The following is a 21,489-nucleotide window of genomic DNA, read 5'->3' as shown; positions in this document are numbered from 1 at the left end:
CATGCGCAGAAGCAGCAGGTCTCTGACGATGCCAAGCGAATAAGTTCCCCCCTTAGAACTGTCTTATGAGCTAATGTAAGGTGGGAATCGTTTATTCTCCAATTAAAGTTTGGGGGAATAGGAGAGAAAGATGCACATTTTATCAATACCGGAAAGTGATCTGACCAGGAAGTTGAAAGAATATTAGCTTTCTTAATTAAGTATTCCTTGTCCCTTTTATATTTTCGTGCTGAAATACTGATCCATGCGATGAGAACGGGACGGATGTAGGATTACCAATTGTCATCTCTTTCTGCATATAAACATCTTGGTCTGGAGAGTGCGCATCCCAGAGGGGACTTTGACGTGGACACTTCGGTGTGGGACTTGGTATATTCACTGGAAATTCTCAATCATTTTTGACCCACAAATTAATTATTTTTTTGGATTCATGTTTAATCATGGATTTTTGAACCCACTTTGAATCACCTTTGGACTCACTTTGTTATATATCACTTTGATTGATATATTTGAGATTGTTTTACAGTATATGAGTTTTTCTACATGAGGTTTTTTATATGTTTTTTTCATATATCTGATGCACTACGGTTTTAATTCAGCAATTTAATTGATTAATTTAATTTTATGCACATTGGCACTAGTTGATATCTATGTTCACGAGTTTTTGATGTTTATTCCCGACGGAGGGTGCCGCCCTAGGCAAACGCCTAGTTTGCCTCGCGGTAAATACGCCCTTGAGTATACCACGAGCTGTAGCTCGCTATATACTGAGCTTTGGGTCACGGGAGGACACTAGTTTTTGTTCTCCCGTGACCCTTAGGAGAACTATGGGAAAAAACACTTACCCCATAGTTCTCCTTTAATGATTTAATGGACACTTTGTTTCAATTATGTGTTTAACACACTGACACTGGACTTTTGCTATTTTATTAGTCACTTTTGAGACTTTTTTCAAAGATAATTACCTTTGACTTACACAAACAGTTGATTAGAAGATTGAATTTGAATATTTTTTGTTTACTGCGTTGGGTGACAGCGCCACTTCACATATTTGAACGATATTAATGCCGGCTCATGCAGCTAATTGAAGTAAGCAGCTGTAAGGAGGAACGCCCAGTTTTTTAAGAGTAATCGAGCGCAGAAGTCTCTATAGAAGATATCAGGGTAGGCTCTAGAGGCAATGGAGATTGAAGAGAGCCCTTGGGTCACTGAAAGTTTCTGCCAGTTGATATCAGGGTGGGCTAAGGTAACAATGGAGATTAAAGAGAGGAAACTTGTGTCCCTGAAAGTGTCTGTCAACTGATATTAGGGTTGTAAAGGTGAAAGTCTGAGGTGACAGTGCAGACTGAAGAGTCGCAGCCCCCAGATGCTTGAGAGTTTCTCAGCTAATGTGATGGTAAGTGGAGGTGACAGTGGAGACTGAAAAGTGAGAGCCCCAAGGTCCCTAAAAGTTTCTAAAGACCCCTAGCATGTCCCTGTGCCAAACCCTGCAAGCTAAACTTTTGTTCATATAGTGCATTTCCATGATCACATAATCAATGTGCATATACAGTGCAAAGGAGCACAGTACTATGAAATATTTGCTCTGTATCTTTCAGTAGTTCCAATTGACTAATAGTCTGAATTAATTAAGTCACTGATCTATTAGGCTTTCGACAAGCGTATAACAATGTTCACACGGCAATTTGCCCCTAGATAGAGTTGAGGAGTATAATTTCTACGCTCCTTGACTCTATCTAGTGGCAGTAATGACTTGTGAGTGGCATTTGCCCAGCTGTATGCTGGGTAAACGTTTTTTAAATTAGCCTCTTTGCAATTTTTGCCAAATGGATTTCTTCTTAAACACAGAGTTAATGCTTTACATATATGGGCCAAAGCAAATGTTATTTGAAACATGACAACATTTAGTACTCATAAATGTGATTACCGTACACAATTTATTAATAATGTGCAGATGGCTACAGGACCATGACACAGTGGTGCACAAAGGGAAGGTAGGAAGGTAGAAGAAGTCCAGCCACTGTGGTACATTATCAATCCCATGTTTTTTAAAGCTTTACAAAAAAAGAATGTAACCCACATTACTAAAGACATTTACTAATCTAAATGGGAAAAATACTTCCCTGAGGGCCTATTCACATCATGCACTATGCTGTAATGTGCAGTAAACGGCACACATTACCATGCGTTGGTGCACTTCAGGTGCCATAGAATGACAACGCAGGGTTGTCCTGTGCCACGTCCTGCAAAATAGGCAGCCTACACATGTTATGGTGTGTTGCAGACCATACATTGTAAATAGGCTGTCTAATGCAGTGTGCCACAATGCGCCTCAATGCACAAAAAGACAGTGTAGCATGCATGGGAACTAAATCTGTGGTCTTGAGTCTTCTCTTTTCTGCACTGCAGAGCGGAAGGTTCCTTCTTTGGGTACCCACGTCACTGCCTGGTGACATAGACACTTCCCATTGGGTCCATCAGCCATGTCCTCAAAACTTCAACAGTGGTGCATTGATGCCACAACGAGGCGCAACAGCAAGACCAGTGGCAGCAGCCACGGACTGTAGAGGTAAATCACCGGTCTTTACCCTTAGATGAGGAAGTGTGGAGTGTCATCTGATGGCAGACTTACGTAAGTGAAAAGTGGCTAGAAAAGGTTTTTTTTATACGAATGTGTGTGGGAGATGGGGGAGGGGGGTTTCCAATTTTGACTGGAAATTAGCTTTACTGTAAATAAACCACACCATTCCAAATTAGTTATTAAAGAGCTAGCATTGTACAAAGATAAAACATGTAAGACATGAAACAACATAACGAGCAATACCATAGGATATGTAAGCTAAAAATGGGGCCCGCGTCAAACACTGTATAAATATGGAACTGCCATTACTAATATCCTCCTGAAATGCTAGTTAGTTGGCTGGAATGTTGTTCTCTAGTTTCAATAATTTCACAAAATTCTCTAAAAAGGTATACAGGTTAGGGTGTCTGACTCCACCTGTTGTACACTTGTTCTGGGTCAGTGACTCAGAAAAATAAAGCCAGAGGGTCAACATGAGAGCCAGGCAATAAGCATGTCAGAAGTGTTGGCTCAAATGTTTCTCTCTTGATAAGTTTCTTTTAAAGAGGAAGGGGGAAATCAATATTTAAGGGAAATAATCATGGGCCAGTAGTGAACTGCAGGAGGAGCCAAGCTATGTCCAGCAGCGATGGAAGCATCCAACCCTTTGGGGATTCCATGATGGTTGCTTACCAGGGAAACCGACCTGATATAAAGAGACCCAAAGAGATGCAGCCTGAGGCTTCCTGTATATAACTGACCTTCTGACCTTGAGAGAGCTCAAGGTCAGTTCCCACATTCATTGCCACGCAGCTAGATATTGTAGCTCAGTGTGGTTTTAAAAACAAAACATTGATCAGGCCCAAGGATACTTTTGACACACATAATTATAACTGCAATTGCACCTGTAGATCCTTATATCAGGTTTTCCTGGAATGAGGTAAAGTTTACTGCGGTTGGTCATTGCCATTTAGCATGCCTCCAACTCCTAACAAAGTATCACAATTTACTATCTGAGCTTAGAAACACCTTATCCACACATTCTCTTGGAATTTGTCTGTGTCACATACCATGTCATAGATCTATCCGAAGAAGGTGTGTAGTAGGGTTGCTTCCAGGTTCAGGGACCGCACTGTCTTTGAAGATCATACACTATGTCTGCAAGTTACTACATAGTAATCTGAAACTGCAAGGTCAAGTGTGGCAGAAATGTGGTATCCATCTGTTAGAATATCTGCCATCTACTGGACTCTTAAAATAGGCTTCATGGATGGTGACAATAGCATTAGTGTAACATTGGTTGATATTTACTAATTATATGAATGACAAATGCACAAAAACATGTAGCTGACTTTTTTTTGTGTGATTTCAGTTCAAATGCACCATGGAAAAGCTCTGTTCTAACTCATGAACAAAAACATGTTCGTAGTCTTGGTAACAACATTCATATATGCGTGTGAACACGGTTGTGAAAGGGCAGGGAAAAGAACACTGGCTGCTATTGATAATTGAAGCAGTACTTATTTTGGAGTACTGTCTAACTGGTTCAATCTGTCCCTGCCATACACTCTATAAAGAAAGAGTTTCTCTGTTTGGCTTCTATTAAACTGAATCTTTCAAGATAACGGAGTAGTACACATGACACTGCTGAGAATTAAAGCCCTGCGCTATCGTAATTCCCACCCCACCTTTTTACCTAATACCTGGGCATGTGGGGTGCGGAGTCCTCTTTTGTCCTCTGGTGGAAGGTGGGTCCTTAATGCTGCAGAGAATGGCACCATGTAATCATGTGGCTTTGTTTTCTGCAGCATTCTCCAGTGTGCATAGGCTGACTTGATGATTTATTCCCAGAGGGCGGGTCCTTGACACCCTGGCCTCACAGGAAGTGGGTTGAATGACAGTGGGTCATTAAATCTGGAAGAGGACCAATGCTAAACAGGAGAGGAGGACTCAGATGCAGCGCTGCAGAATTGATATGGGGGGAAATTTATCAAAACTGGAGCAGACAGAATATGGAGCAGTTGCACAGGGCAACCAATCAGCTTCTCTCTTCAGTTTGCTCAGTTAAGATTTGAAAATAAGAGATAAAAGCTGATTGGTTGCTGTGCACAGCTGCTCCAGATTTTCTCTGCTCCAGTTTTGATAAATTCCCCCCATGGTGTTCTGTGAATGGCTAAGGGGAGAGGAGGGTGGATAAATGACATTATGGCTTCCATGCTTGTGCTTCCTTTTCTTTATGCACCAAGAATAAAAGTTATTTGCCCGAAGTTCTGCTTCAACTGCTTGGTGACAGTTATCTTATTAACACTGCATTGATTTCAAAGTGCTACAAATGAGATGATCAAGCAAACACTATACATACTTATACATGAACATGTCTTTAAATAGGTTCTATAGGACCAAGCAGGTGATTTTCTTTTTATCACAATCACTAAACTGTGATCTATCACTATGTCATCAGAATGTTACTTCAAGCTGACTCAAACCTATTCAAGAGCACTGGTACTGGCCTTCACCTAAAGCAATTAAGTAAACGTGACCTTCCAGAAATAAATATAGATTGATTCCCAGTAAACCACCGTGACACGTGAAGTATTATTGGTCTCCTGGGAGATGGAGTTGAAATAGCAATGTGAGACTGAATGGCAATGAGCATGAAAAATGGGAAGGGTGGAAAGTGACCTGGAAAAGTCATTTAAAGGGTTAGTTCACATTTTCATAAAAGAATGAAAAAGTGACATATCTCCTCACCTGCCGGGCCCCTCTGCACTTATCTCCTGTTATGTCCATCTCCTACCACCGCCCACACTTAAAAACTTCAGCAAACAGCTGAACAGCATAATGCTTGCTAAGGTGACGGATCGTTGGTCCATGTGACCACACTGATCAATAATAATTTCTTCTGAGCCTTGTTTCTTCTGGGATGGCGTTATTTTGTTCTTCTTGCAAGGGTGCATTAACTGACATTATGGGCAGATAAAGGAACAAATGAGAAAAAAAAAAGGATCAAGGTATCATAGCAATTGTGAGTGTTTGAACTCACATATGAGCAAAACAAATGGCAAACGCACTCATCAATTCGTTACCAGCTTTACAGCAAGGTGCACATGGAGGGGCCTAATACAGTACAAACAGCAAAAAGTTTCCCCAGCACACTCACAAGCTAGCATGTAAAAAAAAACCTGTCTAACCACTAAGGTTAAAAGCAGAGGTTTAGATACACGTCTTCTGCAGAAAATCTAAACCTCTGCTTTTAACCTTAGTGAGTGTGCTGGGAAAACTTTTTGCTGTTGTACTGTATTAGGCCCTTCCATGTGCACCTTGCTATAAAGCTGATAATGAAATGATGAGTGCGTTTGCCATTTGATTTGCTTGACTGATTTGGTGCAGTGATGCATGGGGGGTCTCAGCTGCCTTGTGATGTGCGGAATCGCTTGTGCGTAACTGTGCCTGTAAGGGGGTTGGGCTTCCTCCTGACAAAGCTGCACCCAATTTAATCTTTTGTCCCATGTGCTCCAAGATGGAGGCTCTGATAGTTTAGAGTTAGGACCGCACTATATGGAGGTGCCTTAACGTAGCTGTGCGGCTTTCACATTTTCTGCAGAAGACGTGTATCTAAACCTCTGTTTTTAACCTAAGCGGTGAGACAGGTTTTTTTTTACATGCTAGCTTGTGAGTGTGCTGGGAAACTTTTTGCTGTTTGAACTCACATATGTCAGCATGGGAGACATTTGCACCAGATTTATGTTGCTAGTGAAATGTTGTTCAAAATGAGATTAAATAGGCTCCAGGAAAGAAGACTCGTAACTACGGGCAAAAAGCTTAACTGTCGTTTCTTGAAGAAGTGGTCATGGGGACTTCTTAAGTAGCGATTGTTCTGTTAGGTGATGCTCCAGTTTTAGACAGCCGCAGGACAAGTGCAGATGAAAACAGTTGCAAACTTTTGCAAAACAGACGCAAAACACGCACAATCGGGAAAACAGTGCAAGCTCTGGTCAAAACGGGCGCACATGTTAAAAGGAGCGGCTAAACAGATTTGCACATTAAAAAAATGATCTAAGAGGCTAAAACAGTCACAATTGCTTTGATAAATTCCTCCCAATGTAGCACTTGCGGCCGGGAGCGGCTATCTAATAGCGGGAGACTCCCGGAGCTTCCGGGAGAGTTGGGATGTCTGCTAATAATATAAGAAAAGTAAATCATGAAGAACTGCAGGCGTTGTTTCGCTCCTGGAACAGAGACCAGGAGCAAGATGTTAAAACCACAGCTGGGTTTTGGTCTTTTGCCGGGAGTGCTAAAAGCTGCTCCTGCATGAACACAACCCAGGGCTTCATTTATACCTATATAGGAGCACCGATAGTGGGCCCTGTGTAATCAAGCTGGCGGCTTCATTTACATTCATACAGGAGCTGTATAAAGAAAGGGCGCTAAATTACCACTGGTGCTCAAGCAGCAGCCGCGAAGGCATGAGCAGTAGAGATCTTCGGCTGATAGAAGAGACACAGGGTAAGTCAATGCATGCAGCCAGTCAGCGTGCACGCAGACAGACTCCGTGGGACAGGAAGACGCAGAAGTCAGTACTGGATCAGAGACCGGTACCAGCGCTGGAGGGATTGCTGAAAACGACTGGAAAGAAGATGATCGGATCACCTTAAGTGCTAAAAACCTTCTCTTATCCTAGATTATACTTTTTGACACAGCTTCCAATTTTCTATATTCATTAGTCATGTGGTTATGTTTAAGCTGAACTCCCTCTATTCAACTGATACTGTATGTAGCAGTTTGCCCAAACAGTTTGGCCTGCCAGAGATTTGTAATTTTGTTCAACCGGTTCTGAGATTTACATAGCCCTGCCACGAGGCACAGCCAGGCTGGCGACCCGACTCTTTAATACTGCAGCTGAGCATCCTCTCGATCCCGTCATGGCTCTCTGCCATGACAGGGGAGGGGCTGGATTTCCCCCCTCCCCGCCAGCGCTGACTGGTGGATCGGACTGGGGGGGGGCGGGTACAGCTGGCTCTGCCTCTAGATAGGCAGAACTAGCTGTGCCTCACGCAGCTGGGCGGATCCAGACATAATTGTCGGATTCCGCTTCAGCTGCGGCGTCTCAGTATACTGTGAGCTGTAGCTCGCGGTATACTGAGCTTAGGGTGACGGGAGGACGCTAGTTTGTGTCCTCCCGTTACCCTTAGGAGAACTATGGGGAAAAGCCTTAACTCCATAGTTCTCCTTTAATCACTTCCATGCCCTAGACCAGTGGTGGCGAACCAAGGGCACGTGAGCCCAGGTGATCCGGGATGGTCGGATCTATTGAGCAGCAGCTGCCCTCCAGGAGAGCGGCACAGCCCCTAAGAGCCACACGGCCCCAGCCAGAAACCGCACAGATCCCCTGAGAGCCGTATAGCCCTCCTGAGAGCCACACAGCCTCCTATAGTTGGTGGTATTCTATATTGCTGTATATTGTATTGGTGGGATTTGTAGTCCTCTATAGCTGATGGTATTCTGCATTGCTGTATAATGTATTGCTGGGATATTTAGCCCTCTATAGTTGGCAGTATTCGGCATTGTTATATATTGTATTGTTGGGATTTGTAGTCCTCTATAGTTGGCAGTAATCGGCATTGTTATATATTGTATTGTTGGGATTTGTAGTCCTCTATAGTTGGCAGTATTCGGCATTGTTATATAATGTATTCCTGAGATTAGCTCCTGTACAGCTTGGAGTCAGTGGCAGAGCTACCAGAGTCACATCTTCCACCACTGACTCCAAGCTGTAGACTCTTGCCTTGCAGTGTGCTGCGTGACATGTACCTTAGTAGCACACTGCAGTGGAACACGTCACTCATTAGCACAGTACAAAGGTACCTCTTGTATTTTAAGATTTAAGCATATAATTAGTTCAGACAATCATGTGAATTGTTTTTGGGGTCTAAGTGCGGGGTTGGCACTTAAGTTGGTTTTGTGATCCAGTTTGGGCACTCGGTCTCAAAAAAGGTTTGCCATCACTGGCCTAGACTGTGACTGGACAATGGAGGAGCAGCACCAGACAGATAAGGTATTCTAATGTGTGTCTGTCAGCACATGTGAAAACATAAACGCCTGATTGGCTCACACAGCACTGACCATCCCTCTCCCAGCCTGAGTTCTACTGTACCAGGGAATAGGATACCAAGAAACGAATGAGGTATTTACATTTAATCTCTACCTTAAAGCAGAACTTTTTCTTAACCCTTGCAGTGGGGCCACCCCCGCACTGCAAGGGTTAAGTGCTCTATTTTGTCTAGGTTCAAAAATATCAGTTATACTTACCCGAAGCTAACTGGTTCTTAGACCAATCCCTTTCACCTCCCTCCCCCTCTGCTGCAGCGGTCTAAGGTACCATGAGTCATCACATTCTGTACACAGTGTACAGGGCGGGAGGATGCCGAGGGACATACCATTGCTGCAGCAGAAGAGGAGTGAGGCTCCAGGGACTGGTCTAAGAGCAGGCCGGCTCCGAGGATTGGATGAGTATAACTTTGGTATTTTTGAACCTAGACAAAAATGAGCACTTAACCCTTGCAGTGCAGGGGTAGCCCCACTGCAAGGGTTAGGAATTGTTTTTCTTGGAGTTCTGCTTAAAATTGTGTATTTAAATCTCCTGTAAGGTCAGGTTTATAAATGAAACTCTAATGAAAAGAAAAGTCTACACTGTTGTAGTGTTTATTGTCATCTGATCTGCACTGAAGGCCATGTTTACCTTTCTGACCATATTTCATGTTACACTCATATTCATAGTGTAACTGAACCCCCCCCTCCCCCCTAAGTTGTAATCCTTTAATGACTCCAATGCAAAAACACAAAAAAGGGTTATCTGATCGTTTGTGCCTAGGGTTCCAAAAAAAGTTCTACTCACCCGAACCTGAGCTGGCAGCGCTCTCTCCAACCTCTGTCCTCCTCCGCTGCAATGATGGTATATCCATCGGCGTCCTCACATCCAATACAGTGTATTAGATGTGATGACTCAAGGACTCATATACCGCTGCAATGATGGGGGAGAGACGCTCCAAGAACAGGTCTAAGAACCGGCCAGCTTGCAAACTCAGGTGCGTATAATTTTGTTTCTTTTTTTTACCTTAGGCAAAAACGAGTGCTAGACCTTTGCAGTGCAGGGGCAGCCCCACTGCAGGGCTAAATAACATTTCTGCCCGGAGTTCTTCTTTAAAGAAAAAGTATTGTTATAACTAAGGTCGCACTGATACCGATTTTCCGGTATTGAGTATGAGTACCGATATTTATATTTCAGTACTCGCCAATGCCAAGTACTGATACCGTTACTTCCGCTAGCATGGAGCCGGCCTGGGAAATCAGGAGGCTGGGCAGCGTGTCATTACCCGCCACCTGGCTTCTTGATTGCCCGGCTCCATGCGGCTTCCTGGACAATCAGCATTGAGCCGACCAAACAGCATGGACCCGGCTTCCCGGCCAATCAATAAGCTGGGCGGCAAGTTGTTACCTGATTGGCTGGGAAGCCGGGTCCATGTTCCCTCGTGGCATGGCGGTCAGAGAAGTTTTGGTATTGGGGGAAGGTATGGGAGCATTTGGGCGAGTACTCGTATCGGAACTGACACTAGTATCGATATCGGTGCGTCCCTCCCCCCAACAAGGAGTCATGTTTGTTGTTCTCTAACTTACCCCAGAAACGTGGAGGCATTTGATTGCTATAATCTACACGCAATGTTTGTAAACAAGCACTAGGTTTTTGTGGTTGGTCTTTTTGTGGCATTCCTTGCTGACGGTTGTAGGTGAGCATACATACATGAAGTCTCCTGAACACAACCCACATATACAAAGTATGTTTCTACCTCTGAAATGATCGGGCCATGGGAGGGGTGCTCTTCTAAAGACTTGGTGCTAATGGTGAAGCTGGGCGATATGGTACTGGTCATGTTCAGGTCCTTGTGCTGAAAACATCAGATACTCCAATGAACTTTACAAACCCCAAAATGAATGTCTTTTATTTCAATTTATTGATCTAAATTTGTATTTATCTTTATGACGGAACAAGAGAAACATTTCTTTATTAAAGTTGCATCAACATTATAAAAGCTGTGGAGTAATACTGAAGTGTATATAAAATAGGTAACCAGACAATTCAAGGTTTGTCCCTTTTAGGTGCCTACACACCGTCAGCTGCCAAGCATCTGTGAGGTAGTAGTTCTGGGGCTCTTGGATTGCCTGATCTTCCTCACAGCGACAAAGCCGTGGCATTGGGAACCCAGTGAAAGCACCAGGTCCTCAAGAGACAGAGACTAGATAAATCTATTGGGAAGGTGGAAACCCTTTATCTATAACAGACTTCTGAGGTGCACATCAGGCCACAATGTTAAAGGAAGAATCCCACATTGGGCAAAGAAGGTCTGCAAGTGAAAGTCACATATTAAATCACAGACAGTTACAGTTGCAGAGGCATGGTTTCAGTACAATAAAAACAAGATATACTATCGTCTAGAGGGAATGTAGAATTTCCCAAACACTATGACAGGAGCTGTAAGACTTCTCGAATTCTCTCTCTCTTCTGCGAATCCGCCTCTTCCTCCGTCTCATTGCTGTCACACTCCTTCATGTAAGCTTCCGCTTTCTGTATTGTGGTCTCGCGTGCGCTTCCTTTCAGACCACCCAAGTAGTCCAACAGAATCTGAAAGTACTTGTCAGGAACCTATACAAACAATAAAGTCAAACATGTTAGGTTATGATGGGAAGTACTATGAGGACTCATGTAAATGGGTTTCTGCTTGCATCTGAGAGACATATTTTTTCATATACAACTCAATGTAACAGCAAAAGCAATTCACCAGTCAAAGCATCTCGGAAGTATCTGAAAGCATACTGCATTTGGGTCCGCACAAGGCTTTCTGGTAGGTAAAAGTTGGTCAGTGTGTGGAGTGCACTGATGAGATTCATTGGGGGAAACAATGAAAACTGGAGCAGACAGAATCTGGAGCAGCTGTGCAGGGCAACCAATCAGCTTCTCTCGTCAGTTTGTTCAGTTAGGATTTGAGAATAAAACATAGAAGCCTATTGGTTGCCATGCATGGCTGTTCCAGATTTTGTCTGCTCCAGTTTTGATGAATTCCCTTCTCTGCGTTCTCCACTGTTCAGTGTTAGGGGGACAATTCCTGTATACAGCAATACAGTCCTGTTTGACTCCCTTGCTGCCCTTTCCAGTCCCAGTTCTGCTGTACTCGGCGTTACAGGGTAATTCCAGTTTCCCACCAAATGTGAGAAAATAAAATTACCCCCACAAATCTGCCCCCTCTTCCCACCCCTGCTTGTCATACCTTTGGGGGAACCGCCATTCCTTTTATTTATAAACAGGCTCCTTACATTTGAGAGAAATTGCATTACTGCATTCCCAAATGTTGCCAGCAGATGGCGCTCCAACAATCAGAAATACTATGTGCAAGTTGTCTTTTTTGACAATTCTGTGTTTAATTATTTGGATTGCGTTTTCCATAAAGAACACGGGAAACAGAATATTTTACATGATGTGCATCATGTTACAACAATATACGAGTAGAGCTTATGGCGGAACTTAAGCGTTACAGAGAACTATTGCTAGAACACAATTGAGTACATGACACATACAGCATGTTTTTAAAGAAGTACTCCAGGAAAAATTTTGCTAACCTTTGCAGTGGGGCTACCCCCGCACTGCAAGGGTTAACTGCTAGTTTTTGCCATTTTCATAAATAGCAAAGTTATACTCACCCGAAGCTCTGAGCCAGTGCGATGTTACAGCGTTCCCTCCAGCCTCTCTCCTTTTACACTGCAGCAGTGGAATGTTCCGCGGCGCCCTCATGTCTATACACACTATAGATCTTAGGGGTGCACAGATAACAATTTCTCGGTATCGAGGATGAGTACAAGATATTTTGCTTTCTGTACTCGCCGATACCGGTACGGAGCGGCTTCCCGGGCAATCAGGGATTCTGCCGATAAGTAATGACATGCCACTCGGCTTCCTGACTGCACCGGGAAGCCGGCTCAATGTTGTTTGGGCGGCACGATTGTGATTGGCCGGGAAACCAGCTTCCCATCCAATCAGCATCGAGCCGCCTTCCCGGCCAATCGGAAAGCCGGGCGATTGGCCGGGAACATAGACAAAAACAAGCAGTTAACCCCTGCAGGGCTGGGGTAGCTATTCTTCTTCAAGATCACAGTAGAGACTCTGAAGCACAGCGTCAGGATGCATTCACACCTAAAGGTAAGCATAGGCTGGTCATTTTCAAATATTTCTTTGTGCGTTTATATAGTTTTATGCGCTGCTTGTAGTACAGAAGCAGAATCTAGTGTTTATGTCCCTTTATAAAAGGCAGAAATGTGCATTTTTCAGGCACTCACATTAAATGATTGATTCTGCCTGAAAAGGAGCTCCTGGATCTTTTCTACTACTGACGCTTCAGTGCTCAAGTGTGAACAGACACCATAGAAGACAAAATGCTCGGGTGTAAATGGGGCCACTTGCTGTGTGTTTACATTAGAGGACTGCCAAGAAAATAAGGGGAGAGGAGCTGTGATGTCAGTGCCTCATTCTGAACTTTGAAGATTATCTACAATGCCCACAGCTATAGAGCTCGGTGAGGGTTTGTTTGGAATTATGTTTTCTTTACTGCGTGTTCCACATAAATACTTTGTGCACAGTCTATATACCCTGGCGCACTCTAACCCTTTTGCTGTTACCGTCATATAAACAGACATGTAGACAGAGTTTATTTAAAGGAGAACTATGAGGTGAGTGCTTTTCACTCATCCTCATAGTTCTAGCCGACCTGCGACAATGAGACTGTCACAGGTCGGCTCAGTAGATCGGGAGGTGAGCGAACACATACCGGCGTTCGCTCACCTCTCGATCCTGTCACAGCTCTCTGCCGTGACAGGGGACGGGCTGGATACCCCCCTCCACGATCCTCCAGCGCTGACTGGCGGAACGGACGGGGGAGGGGGCGGGTACAGCTGGCTCAGCCTCTAGATAGCCAGAGCCAGCTGTCAGTCACGCAGCTGGGCAGAACCAGACATAATTGTCGGGATCGGCTTCAGCATCTCCTGTAGCTCGCGGTATACTGAGCTTAGGGTGACGGGAGGACGCTAGTTTGTGTCCTCCTGTTACCCCAAGGAGAACTATGGGGAAAAGCCCTAACCCAATAGTTGTCCTTTAACTGATCTCTACAGGCTGTCCGATCACCCCCTCCCCCACACATCCCAAACTCAAATGTCCCTCCTGGGTGCCCAGGACCTTCATTGTGGGTGTAGGGATGGAGACTGGTAGGAAATTAGTAAATATCTGTTTGCTGGTCTTCCCTATGAAGAAAACCCCCATAAGTGGTCATCTCTGATCACTTCCGAGTACATTGCTGTCATTCTCGTCATGTCATAATCTGTGCTCAGTCAGGTTCAAGAGTGAAAGGTGACATTACTACAGAACACTCACAAAAGGAAACCTTCTCTGTGTATTTAGCTGTTTCTCTGGCCTTCAGCTTTAATCACAAATAGGCCCAACAAAGTACATTCAAATATGTTCTTCCATTATTCAGACATTTGTTTTGTCATCATAAAATAAACTACAGACGGACTTATTTATTATTTATCTATTACAGGTATTTCTATAGCACTGACAACTTTACATAGTTGCACATTCACATCAGTCCCTACCCTCAAGGAGCTTACAATCCAATGTCCCTATCTCACATACATACGTACATACAGGGACAATTTTAGACAGGAGCCAATTAACCTTCCAGCATGTCTTTGGAGTTTGGGAGGAAACTGGAGTACCCGGAGGAAACCCATCCAAGCACAGGGAGAACATGTAGATAGTGACCTGGCCGGGATTCGAACCAGAGACCCCCCCGTGCTGCAAGGCAGAATCGCTAACCACAACGACACTGTGCTGCCCACTTATGATATTTTATGTATGGCGATCCTACAAAATTGCACAAAAAAGAGCAGCAGCAGAATGTCAGCTCCACTGGATCTGCTCTATAATCATTTTAGCTCTGCTGCAACTGTAGGCCGAGAAGCCATCTTCACTATCCAGAGGAGGAGCCTGGGCAACCCTTATTAAATGTTACTATGCATATCTAAAACATTAAATGCATTTATTAAGGGTATTTATATAGCACCGACAGTTTATGCAGTTGCATATTCACATCACTCCCTGCCCTCAAGGAGCTGTATTACAATCTAAGGTCCCTATCTCACATACATACATACATACAGGGCTGATTTAAACAAGAGCCAATGAACCCACCAGCATGTCTTTGAGGTGTGCTAAGAAACCCTCGCAAGTGCAGGGAGAACATGCAAACTCCTTGCAGATAGTGTCCTAACCTGGATTTTTGAACCAGGGACCCCCAGTGCTGCAAGGCAGAAGTGCTAACCACTACACCACTCTGCTGTGATCAGTAGAAATTGAGTCTTAGGCTGTTGCTTTCGGGTCCAGAGGTGGTATGCCCACAGGCTCTTGTGATGGAAATCTGCCCAATAGACTGTAAATACAGTTACATAGGATATGGACACAAACAGTGGCTCCATGGGCCACTATAAGACTATCCCTCAGGACTGTACATTCTCTGTCATCCTCTATATAACCACAAGGTGGCAGTGGCAAACTTTCTATTACTACAGTTGCTGGACTGCAATAAGAACTTTTTATATTGGCATCATATTGCGTTCTGCAGAGCTTTGGGGAAAACAGAGATTCTCATCAGTCCCTGATCCAATGGAGCTTACAAGCAAATGTTCCTCTAATTTACATACAGCTTACTATAGTTGCACATTTTAGGCTTGTCGGTCTATCAGTATGGTTTCAGACTATGAGAGCAAAAAACAGCAAGCAAAGGAAAGAAACATCAGGAGGACATACATAGAAACTTCACTTCAAACAGTGCCCTTTTGTGGAATTCATTACCCCAACGTTAGGCTGCAGCACTAAACAATCGGGTACGCTGCTGCCCACTATTACCACATGATAAGATGTGATAAAAAGATAGTGGGAGCATTTGTAAAGTCAGTGCAGATAGATAAATGAGCTTTCAACACATGATCAAGCCAATGCCTTTCTGCTAATCCACAGAATATGGCTTCATGTTTTCTAGTCACTGTATAATTTCCACTTAAAGAGAACATTAGCCTAACTTCTGCATTGTTCACATCAGGAAACAATAGGTGCACCAGAGAGGTATTGGGAACCCTGAAGGAGCTTAGGCTGGGAATAGGACTGATAGAAGCCACAGGTTTTAAAGTGGTGTGAGCCACAGCAATAAGAGCTGCTAAGGACTCTTTAAACCTGAGAGTAATGGCCATGACCTGCAATTCCTCAGGAGTAGCAGAATTTTTTATTGACTTAAGAGACTCATCATCTGATGGAGTCTCAGATCAGGGTTCAGGGGCTGTTAATGCCCCTGGTAGATCAGATAAGATTGTGCAGGGGAAGGTGCCAAAGCACAATAATGGCACCCTATAGTCAGAGTCAGCAGTTACATTTCAAATAGGCCCATAAAAGCTTGCATGCCTGTCGTGAAATCCTCCTCTGATAGAGCCATGGAGGGGGCCAAGCCCAAAGGAATTAAGGCAGACTCTGAGTACAACATAGACTTCAGCAGAGGAAAAATTCCAGGCTGTCAGTGTCAGGCCTTGTAGGGGCTGCACTGCAGGCAGCACCAAAACCATTATAGGAGTGTGAGCTTGAGGCACCCGAATTGGACAGTTCCCCTTGTGTCCGAGATCCAACAGATTGCAATGCAAGGCAGGTGGCAACGTAGCACAGGGAACAAGGCCAGGGCTTGAATATGAATTGGCTGCTGGCAGCAGGAAAGGGTTCAGGCAGCCAAAAGTTGACCGGGTCACTATAAGCGGACACCAAATTCGAACCAATAAATCAATGTGCTACTTGCAGTCTGGAGCAGCAGCAGGAAAGTGCTTCCCATATGCTAATTGGCAGGATATAGAGCGCGGAGCATGTGCACAAAACTCCAAAGAGGATGACATTGGTGCAACTTTTCCACTGTGAACTGATGGAGAATAGGGATTTATAAATGGCATCCAATGCCCTGAGTAATGAGGTAGCTCCTGGTGCTTGGTCCATACGACATATTCACAAAGACACTCTTTAGAGACCGGGTCACATCTGGGGTTATGCCACAGCTTGACCTGGAAAGCGCTGCACCACTAACACAGTGCACTCTAGTTTTGAATGCGCCACAATGAAGAGCCCAGTGTCTGAAGGTCACATTGCAGACTGACAACCCTGTCCACCCTAATATTTTGCAAATTCAGTTAGCAATAGTAAATGTTTTTACTGAAGTCACACATTTTTCAAATTGGATTCAAATCGGAAAGAAACTGAATCCTGAGTAAAAGCGATGTGAAAAGATTGATAAATATACCCCCTATGATTCCCTCTACAATCATATTTACAGACTAAACCAACCAAAATACATAAGGTTTAGAAATAAGTAATAGCCCTCTATCATTCACCCCTACTACTGAGAGAACCCCGACTGAGCTGGTGACCAACCTGCTATGCATAATATAATCTGTAATATCTATGTAGAAATGTCAAGTTTTAATATCTGAATGTTCTAAACCTTTGCAATCTTGTACTGTAACAAATTCATGAGTTGCATCTCCTACATGATAAATATGAACTTGTCACTTCTGTCTAGCTACTGCAGCACCTCATGGGTCTACCCACATGTCTAACCAGTGAAATGGGTTCCATCAAGCCACGGTGATGGGAACCAGGCGTGCTTAAGGAATACTGGGGCTTTCTGGCTGGAAATGGATTCGTAGACAGCTGCAGAACACATCTGCTCAATTGTGTGGTATGTTACAGTAGCTTGTGCTAATGAAAAACAAAAGAGTCAGATGGGCCATCCCATGACATTAACTTGTAAGTCTTAAGTAGCTCTGGATTCACAATCAAGTGTATGACGAAATCGCCAGTTTACATGATGTCTATGGAGCTTAGCATTGTTTGCAAAGGAATTAAAGGGTTTAATTGATGGGAAATTATACAAACGCTCTCACTCAGAATCATGTTACGTCGGCCAGTTCCCAAAAATTAAAACTACAACAGCAAGCTTACTCTCCACATTTTAACAGCTGTACTCCAAAGCAACACAAAAATGGAAGGTCAATCAGATTGCAACTATTATTTTGTTGACCAGGCTAGAAAGTGACTGGCTGCTCAGGAAAACACACTCACTGTTCTTTTTGTATGGAATTATATACTACACAGGAACATAAAATATGTCTGAAATTAAGGGGAAGAGACACCTGTATACACAACCTACACAAGGACTCCAAAGTAACAACAGGCCCATCATGCTGATTTCAGTGCAGTAAAAGCAGAATGGTATAAGTGCTTAGATGGTCATCTGTTCACCTCTGCCCACCTGTAAACAGAACTGACCATTAACATTTTACAGTTCAGGGGGCATGGCTGCAAAATAATTTCACAAGCAATATGGATACCTCCTAGCAAGCTTTCAGCAAAAACAGAATGAGCTGGGGTACATAATCCTTTCAAAGTTAGCATAAGTACGTAGGGATTTAACGTGATCACTTGTCTGACACGGGCCGTCTAGAGGCTGTCTGTTAGTCAAAGAATTCTTCAAAGAGATGATACTTTGCCATTTTAATCTATTAACTACGGTAATGTATGTTTTACCTAAATCAGTGGTTCTCAACCTGTGTAACCTCAGGACCCACATTCGTCCTTGGTCAGTAAGTTGCGACCCAAGTCTGCAATGTCTGCACTGCAATGGAATGCACGGCATTGGGATACCGCACGTTCCGGTGCTGGCGTATTAACTGTGGGAGGGCGGTGCGTAAAGGGTACCATGCAAATGAATGGCAATACAACACACCTCCCACACCAGAATGCATGTTAGATGCGATTGTGTGGTACAGTGCATTATTCGCATGGTGCTATGCAATTAACGCACTGTACTAGTGTGGACGGGGACCTCAAAAACACTGACATACATACACAACCACAATCTCACACACATACACACTCCAAAAAATTTAGAATTTTTTTTTAAGGTCCACCCAGTCACCCTACCTTACAAGAAATGGAGTGGATCCTTATCCTGGGTTTAGTGTGGGCTGCTGTGCTGTGACAAAGCTCCATCCATATGTGCATTGCTTGTACAGCTCCCTTGCGTGCCCTGTAGAGGTGCCAGGAGCCCAAATGTAATGTCACTCCGGTCCAGGCACCTCTATAGGACACGTGAAGGAGCTGTAAGCAATGTATGTATGGAGAGAGCTCCCTCACGGCCATACCTCCAGCCCACCCCCACCCCAAGCTGACACTGGGCAGCACATTTTGAATGGCTGCTTGGCACGAGAACTAACAGGGCTGGGCTAGGAGAAGTCTGAGGAGCCTCTCACCTAGTGCAGTGGAGGGCAAGAGGCGACCCTCGGAGCATGGGCTCGCGACCCACTTTTGGGTCACGACCCACCAGTTGAGAACCAAGGACCTAAATTTATCCATTGCACCCAGTGACAAATACTGAATAATTCTGTTTACTACAAGGAAACCATAAACTGAAATATGTGTTTATGCCAGACTGGTATAAATAACTATAACTTCGTCCCGAGTTGTCCCACGGGTGCTAGCAAATTGAAACATTTCCCAGTGTATTTAATGATTTTGAATAAGGTCTGTACATATGTTGTGGAAATTTACTGTTTATATGTGCAGGTAGAAAAAACCCTGCCGCTCTTAGCCAATGGACTCAAATTATGATGCAATATTGCGATATTGGAGACCAACACACAGACACCAAGCGTATACTGTAGCTAGTCTAATTTATTAGGAAAGTACATAAGAATTTATAACAAAATATACATCATTGATACAGCTCTTGTTCATTGGTCACATTCATATGGCAGTTATGACTCCATAGGAACTTTTTAGATATTTCGTTAACTTGGTATGGTGCCTTGGTCATAAAGTTGCCCGTCATTGTCTGGTCAAAGCCACAAGTTTCCATATCATCATGTCTCAGACATCTAAAATTAGCATCATAAACAGAATGAAATAGGCCAGAGGTTAAAGTGACATTAAAGTCAAATCCCTCCCCCCATGCATCTTGTTCCCATCATCATCTTCTTTCCACTTGTTTTCAGCAATCCCTCCAGATCTGGTGTCGCTCTATGATCCAGCGCAGACTGCTGTCTCTTCCTGCCCCACGGTGTCTGGCCAACATGCACGCACACAGATACGTTTATTCAGCTCCACTGTGTCTCCCTTCTTCTTCCCGCTGGTGATCTCCACTGTGCAAGTGCCCGGCACACATCCATCTGTTGACTTCTGTACTATGCGTCACACCGCTGACCTGGCAGAGTTAAGTCTGGGGCAGGGTAGGGGTTAGGTGGTGCAACTGGTGGCGAGTAACTTCTAAGTCCTGGCTAGTAGCTCAGGACTTGACATTTTGAGCCCTGCTGTATATGCATGTCCAAAGCCTGATACTTTATGCATTGAAGCCATTTTGAATCTAAGATGCCATTTTGAGCAAATGTTTCTCCTTCACATGGATAAAGTAAAAAGATACAACCCAATCTGTAGTTAGATGTTACGCCAACACCCCCTGGTGGTGTTGCGGACTCACCCAGGGCACAGAGTCTGAGCACCAGCCAATTTTAACCAGAGCTCCTGATAGTGGAGATGAGTTTTGCTTGTGCTGGTACCAGGTCACTGTCCCCAGGATTGCCCCGCCAGGGAATGAGTGAGGGACTAGGAGGCTACAATGTGGAAATGGTACACTGGGGGGAGATTAGAAAATGACCGGGTCCAGGCAGAGGTCATAGGCAGCTGGCAGGCAAGAGAGTAGTCAGGTCCATCCTGGTTAGCAACAGAATAAAGGTGCCCATACACCGCTCGATTCTCGTACGAGAATCGCGGGAAATCCCCCAATCGTACAAGAATCAAGCAGTGTGAACGAAAACGTGCGACTGTTTCTACTGTACGGTCGCACATCTTTTGTCTAAGGAGCACGCTAGAAAACCAGCCGAGAATCGTACCATTTTCAGCTGGTTTGAACGGTGCTCGGGAGACAAATGCCGAATGAGCTGGTGTGCGCATGCGCACACTGCCCGTTCAGCATTGCGGTCATCGGAAGCCCGCCCCCCAGGGGGGCGGGCTTGCGATGATCGAGAGTACAATCTGCCTGTCCAAGAACGTACGTTTTTTTAATCACTTTACAACCATCGCAAGACTAAGGTCTTGCGATGGTTGTACAGTGTATGGCCACCTTAAGGCAATCCATAATGTATTATTGCTCTTTTGTAAGAAAACAGGGTAGCTGGTAAGTAGACCCACAACCAGCCACTTCCTGGATGATGCTTAAAGAAGAACTCCTGGAAAAAAACAAAAACTTACCTTTGCAGTGTGGCTACCCCCACACTGCAAAAGTCAAGTGCTTGTTTTGTCTAGGGGGCTCAAAAAAAGGAATTTTACTCACCTGACCCTTGGTCCTGCATCAATCAGCACTCATCTTTCTTCACCTCCACTCCAGTAATGAAATGGGAGGCTGTGAGGACCATTCTAGCAGCCCAGAGGGAGCCAGTGGGACTGAGGATCAGGTAAGTAAATCTGCTTTATTTGAGTCCCCTAGACAAAACGAGCACTTTTCCCTTGCAGTGTGGGGGTTCTTCTTTAAAAAGATCTTGGATGGGGGGACACTCCCAGCATTGTTTCAGGAAGACCTGGAATTCCTGGCATGCATTCTGTGAGCACGATTAGAGGTACTGGCAGAAATTCTGTGCCAGTGGACGCTGTTGAAATAAGGACAGTGTAAATGAATGTACTCCTCATAGTGACCTCACAAGGAAACCCGTGAATACTTAAAGTGACATTAAAGTCAAAAATCCCCCCCCCC

At 44.3% G+C, this 21,489-nt stretch overlaps 1 protein-coding gene across 1 annotated transcript in view; it reads right to left on the bottom strand.

The window, feature by feature from the left end:
* Positions 1-11,003: 11,003 nt before the first annotated feature.
* Positions 11,004-21,489, bottom strand: part of CUNH7orf50 (chromosome unknown C7orf50 homolog) — a 37,933-nt gene continuing 27,447 nt past the window's right edge. Inside the window, exon 4 of the mRNA XM_018564492.1 lies at positions 11,004-11,258. Within this exon, the coding sequence (XP_018419994.1) occupies positions 11,076-11,258 (183 nt within the window). The 3' untranslated portion in view covers positions 11,004-11,075. The remainder of the gene's footprint in view (positions 11,259-21,489) is intronic.

The sequence above is a fragment of the Nanorana parkeri genome, unplaced genomic scaffold, assembly GCF_000935625.1.
Source record: "Nanorana parkeri isolate BGI_ZX_2015 unplaced genomic scaffold, ASM93562v1 scaffold3, whole genome shotgun sequence".
In the NCBI taxonomy this organism is placed as follows: domain Eukaryota; kingdom Metazoa; phylum Chordata; class Amphibia; order Anura; family Dicroglossidae; genus Nanorana; species Nanorana parkeri.
The sequence above is the reverse complement of the archived record's forward strand: the minus strand, read 5'-3'. Positions and strand labels throughout refer to the sequence as shown.